Source organism: Anneissia japonica, unplaced genomic scaffold (genome assembly GCF_011630105.1).
Source record: "Anneissia japonica isolate Jap-2015-1 unplaced genomic scaffold, ASM1163010v1 scaffold3934_len446420_cov169, whole genome shotgun sequence".
Taxonomy (NCBI): domain Eukaryota; kingdom Metazoa; phylum Echinodermata; class Crinoidea; order Comatulida; family Comatulidae; genus Anneissia; species Anneissia japonica.
The window spans coordinates 299,118-304,193 of NW_022723069.1; the positions used below are offsets into that span (position 1 = coordinate 299,118).

General features: G+C 37.1%; 2 protein-coding genes across 2 annotated transcripts in view; both read right to left on the bottom strand.

Annotated features, from left to right (window-relative positions):
- Positions 1–531, bottom strand: part of LOC117112085 (matrilin-3-like) — a 6,150-nt gene extending 5,619 nt beyond the window's left edge. The window contains exon 1 of the mRNA XM_033255135.1: positions 528–531. Coding sequence (XP_033111026.1) covers positions 528–531 — 4 coding nt within the window. The remainder of the gene's footprint in view (positions 1–527) is intronic.
- A 1,149-nt stretch (positions 532–1,680) lies between these two features.
- LOC117112086 (carbohydrate sulfotransferase 15-like) lies at positions 1,681–4,930 on the bottom strand. The gene is made up of 3 exons (XM_033255136.1): positions 4,457–4,930; positions 3,534–3,702; positions 1,681–2,671 (listed from the first exon to the last, which is right to left on the bottom strand). Exons 1-3 carry the CDS (start codon positions 4,928–4,930, stop codon positions 2,490–2,492), a joined length of 825 nt encoding a protein of 274 aa, XP_033111027.1. The 3' UTR covers positions 1,681–2,489.
- Between the last annotated feature and the right edge of the window lie 146 nt (positions 4,931–5,076).

Sequence of the window (5,076 nt, forward strand, 5' to 3'; positions counted from 1 at the left end):
AATATAAATTGGTATAATACCTGCCAACTACACTGACTTCACGGTAAATATATTTTTAAAGCTTCCTATGGTGCCTGCTGCCAGAATATGATATTGCTTATATAATTCAAATTTTTGCCAAAATTTAATTAGTACATACTCAAACAAAGTTGATGGAATCTTTTAAACTAAAAAGAAAATTAGAATTTAGCCTTCAGTCTACAATTGATGTAAGCCCTAATTCAATATTTGGGCTTGATTAAACCGATAGACCAGTGGTGACGCAAATGTTGGGTGGGGGGGGGGTCGAAACCCGGCCGTGTCTGCTCCGTCAGGGGAAATAAGCACAATGCGTCGTAGAGAAACACTAAATTTGATTAGGTAAGTCAAGTAAATGTTTCAATTGTCTGAATTTGTGGGGGATCCTCGCCTTCTGTATCCCCTTTGAAGGACTGGGCTGCCTTGAGCCGCCTGATTATGTAATCGGGGAAATGTGCCTTATAGTTGGTGAAATCGGCTCCACCCCCACCCTCCCATCTAGCGTCCACCCATAACCCACCGTACCCTTAGGCCTACCTGTCAAGGAGCATGAACCGCGTCGGAGATCAGTATCGAGGTTGGCATCTATCGCCCTGCTTGCCACATTACCGTCGGAAGTTGTACTCTGCGATGCAACTATACCGTCCACTACGTGTACGTCTAGATAAAAGTAGTACTACAGACATAGTGACGACAATAGACTAGTATCTACATTTTATTATATGTATATTTATTTGTAATTATTTACATAAGTAGAAAGCAATGTATCACTGTCTCACTGTCACAAATATATATATAAATATATATATATATATACTTTATTCATATATATATATATATATATATATATATATATTAAGATAGCCGTTAACACTGTTAGATTATATATAGGCCTAAATCATCAAAGAAAGGTAAATACAGTGTTCGAATAAAGGACATGACGCTCGCTGTGACAGCGAGAGGTCGCAGGTTCGAATCCTCTCAGAGGCATTTCATTACACAATTTCTTTATTCATTTATTTATAGGAAACCATTAGTTGAGAGCTATGCTACACGATGTATTATCATGTCCTTTACTTGAACACTGTATTTACCTTTCTTTGATGATTTATATATATTTTAACAGTTAACGGCTAACTTGATTTATATTATATGCAACTATTTGTTTCCAGCCGTACTTATTATGTTATAAATTGTATCTGGTGGTAATTTGAATCTGTTCAACAATGAAGCCTCTGTGGTATAATGGTTATGACGCTCGCCTTGACAGCGAGAGTTCGCAGGTTCGAATCCCGTCAGAGGTATATACATATAGGCCTATCTTGGTTGAAGACATTTCTTTTCAAAATAAATACAGTATTCTACAATCTACATGCCTCTATGTCATAATGTTTTGCTTCAACGCCTGATATACAATTTTAATATTGTATGTTACATAAATGTAGTGCTAAAAGTATGGGGTTGCCATAAATACAACACCTCTTCACATTATTGGTTATATAACGGAAATGCACACCTACCTTCAGCTATTGTCCCACTGAATAATATTATAAATATGATGACCGCATTGAACATTTTATTCAGTTATTATAATTCAAGCTCTACAAACAAGCATCCGACATCCGAACTCTCTTACGTTTCACCGAGATATGACTTTTGACTGGATATACAGGATCACTCACACAAAAAAAATATCTCTCCCTCAAAGAATATAAATAAGTTAACGACATGTCCGCACTCACACGCAGTCTCCTAATTCTATTTTTTTTTAAATATCTATACAAATTAAATATTATATGATACGATATTGATAAGTCTGTTTCAGAGATTCTATGCTAATATTATCGACCGGGTTTTAATTTGCAGATGAAGATATTTTTAGTCATTTTACTCGTTACGTTTTATAGTATAACGTGTGTGGTAATGTGCATTAATAATCGTCCCAATGTTTTCTGCATACATAATCGAGTAAAATAAAACACTGTGCCCCCAGTCCGATTCAAATTTAACTGCAAAACCCCACACCTCCTTTTGTTAAGATTTCAGCGTGTATATATAGGCCTACAGCAAAGGAGCAAAGCGATTCGAGTTCGAACCTTGGTTGGAAGATTTAATTTTACTCTAGAAGATTTGTCATACATCAATTGATGGATTGATTGATTGAATTTTTTTGGTATACAACACTACAACAAAAACGAGAACGGCAATCATCCTTAATTGCATAAACAAGAAATGAAAGAAGTTCTGAAGTACTAAAATAACTTTACACAAAGCCAAATATATATTATTTATACGAAATTATAGTTAAACAAAATAAGTTTCATCACCTATTGCAGCAGAACATTATAACAGAGACGCTTAGATGTTAAAAAATTAAAAACATCTTATTTAAATTGTGTAACAGAAAATGTTGCAGCTCATCAATGTTGCTCTTTTCTACAATAATTATGTGCAATTAAATAAACATTGTGTCATGTCAAACCATTTAAAGAAGAAAATGAAAATTTTTCGTCATTTAAAAGTTGTACTAATTTGGTATTAAATGGCTGGTAAAATTCCTGTAACATCAGCCGTGTCTTCGGCAGCATGTCTTTGTATCGTCTGCTGTTTATTGGTGGTTTCTTGGCATCGAATGTGATTCTTCCAGTTGGACCTGAAAGTGGAATAACATAAATTAAGCTCTGTCCACATTGATAATAGGAAGCTTTCGATTTGTTCGACTTGACGCTAGAACGGAATCACTCATGTGTGACCGTCCTACCGGGCGTCCTACGTTCTCTGCATACGTAGGTTTGGCCAAATTGCGTCCTAAAATCCACGCGACGAGAAGAACTTAACGTTCACGCATGCGCAGATGACTTTTAGTGACGTCATTAAATTCTACGTCCTACCGTAGTCGTGCATTTGAAAGTTCCCTAGTATTAAAGATTTGCCCAAACTTTTTATGTGTCAAATAAATAAATGTGATATGCCCATATTCGGGTGTAATATGACATCATCATACACATATATAGGCACATCACATTTATTATTCATATAAATATTTTATAGTGTGGACAGAGCTTATCTTATGGGGGTGGGAGAAACAACATTGGCCTTTAATTAACATGTCATCGAAAATGAAATCATTGATTAAACTACAGTCCGTCCTACAATTTTCAAGACCAATCAAATTTTGAGACCTTCTAATTCAAGAACGCTTTGACAAAGTACAGACTAACAATCTTCAATCTTTTAACACAAAGGTAGCACTCAGTGCTTCATACGACTGTCGTAAATCCTGGTTTCCCTAAAAATCGAAACACTCAATCGCGATTGGTCAGTTGAATCATCAGGGAGCGTTCCCGATTCCGTTGGTGGGGACAGCTACGCAGTGCAAGGATTGCAGTGAGAACGCTGTAGCGACTGTGTAGCGATTTTATGGAAACCAGGCTTAAAGCTCGGTTTCCATGCAATTGCTACACGCTATCACCGATAGCTTTCGGTAATGCTACAAAATAATGAACAAAACTTACGAAGCTCAAGAAATCGAAATATCTCCGCCAATCTTGTTTCAGTATTGTTTTCCCATTCAGTTAAAGTTAAGAAATATAGCTGTTTTCGCGGGAACGCATTGAGCCAGTCAGAGATAAATATACTATACATACCGATAGGTAATTTATCAAGGTGCCCATGAGAATGACTCTGAAAATATTATATTACAATTATTAAATGTCTACAGATAGAAAGGATAATCTCTGGGTTTGTTTTGTGAAAATCCAATTCCAATTTACTTGTTAGCGACGTTTCACTTCCACCACAGTGGAAGCTTTCTCAACATCGTCAGCTGATATCAGTGGTGGCGCCAGTGGGTGGGGGGGGGGCGGAGACTAGGGGCCCTCCCCGTCTGGAAAAAAGCCACAATTCGTCGGGTAGAAAACAAGTTATACTGATGTATTTTGTACGTATTCGTAGACTCTAAAATCGATTAATTAAGCCTTTGAAACCCCTAAATTGTCAAGATTTTAGGGGGATTCTCCCCTGGACCACTTTCAAAACATTTTAAGTGACGATCGACCACGCCACGCCCACTATGCTCTCGTCTGGGAAATCGTCCCCCTCGTCGGGGGTATCGCCACCATCCCCTCCCCTCCCGTCGGGAACCTTGAACCTCTGTCGGAGAAATCTTGGCGCCACCCCCTGGACATACCGACTTGTGAAAGCTTCCAGTGTGAAAACGAAACATCGCTAACAAGTGAGTTAGAATTGATTTCCACAAAGAAACCATGTAGAGTATGCATTGTTTAAAATCCTGGTGTGTTTTTTTACTATCACAATATAACTATCATTATATTGAATCATAAAATACTGGGACATTGTCTACAAAAAACAGTTCTTTTCGGAACTACCTAAGTATACAGTGTAAGCATTAATGAAAGTTGCATACAGAATGCCTCACCTTACATAATTCTAAATGGTGCCCACAGTAATAAAGTGAATGTGATTCTAGACAAGATTGAAAACATTCAATAGCATTCATCGTCTGCTTATGAAAATCACCGGGAGTTCCATGTCGACGTCCAAACGGGGAATATTGGTAAGCGGAATAAAACCTATCCACGGGGTCTCGTAAGATGAAAATTATTTTGGCGTTTGGAGTGACAGAGTGTAGGAGTTCTGGAATATTAGCAGTGAATACTTCATTGTGTAATTCATATTTCCTGAAGAATGATCCAACTGTGCCGTAACTAGTGCTGATCGAGGCGTCACCAAATACCTTCGGGTGGAAAGATGACAACGCTGATGCATTACTTTTGGCTATCTTGCTGAATGTACCTTGTATGCTGTAAAAATGTAGATACCATTCAATGCTGGAATAGTTTTCGCCACTCGCAATCCTTGCTTTTGAAACTATAAAAGACAATTTCATCATTATGAGAGAAAAAAAAAACGATTCAAAATATAATACATTCCCTTTTGTCTAATGTTATAATAGAAATTATTGTTACAGACTATTTTTAGGTGGCATTCTCCATTTAGTAGTTTTCATAAGAGGATTTAGTGTATGTATGTATTATT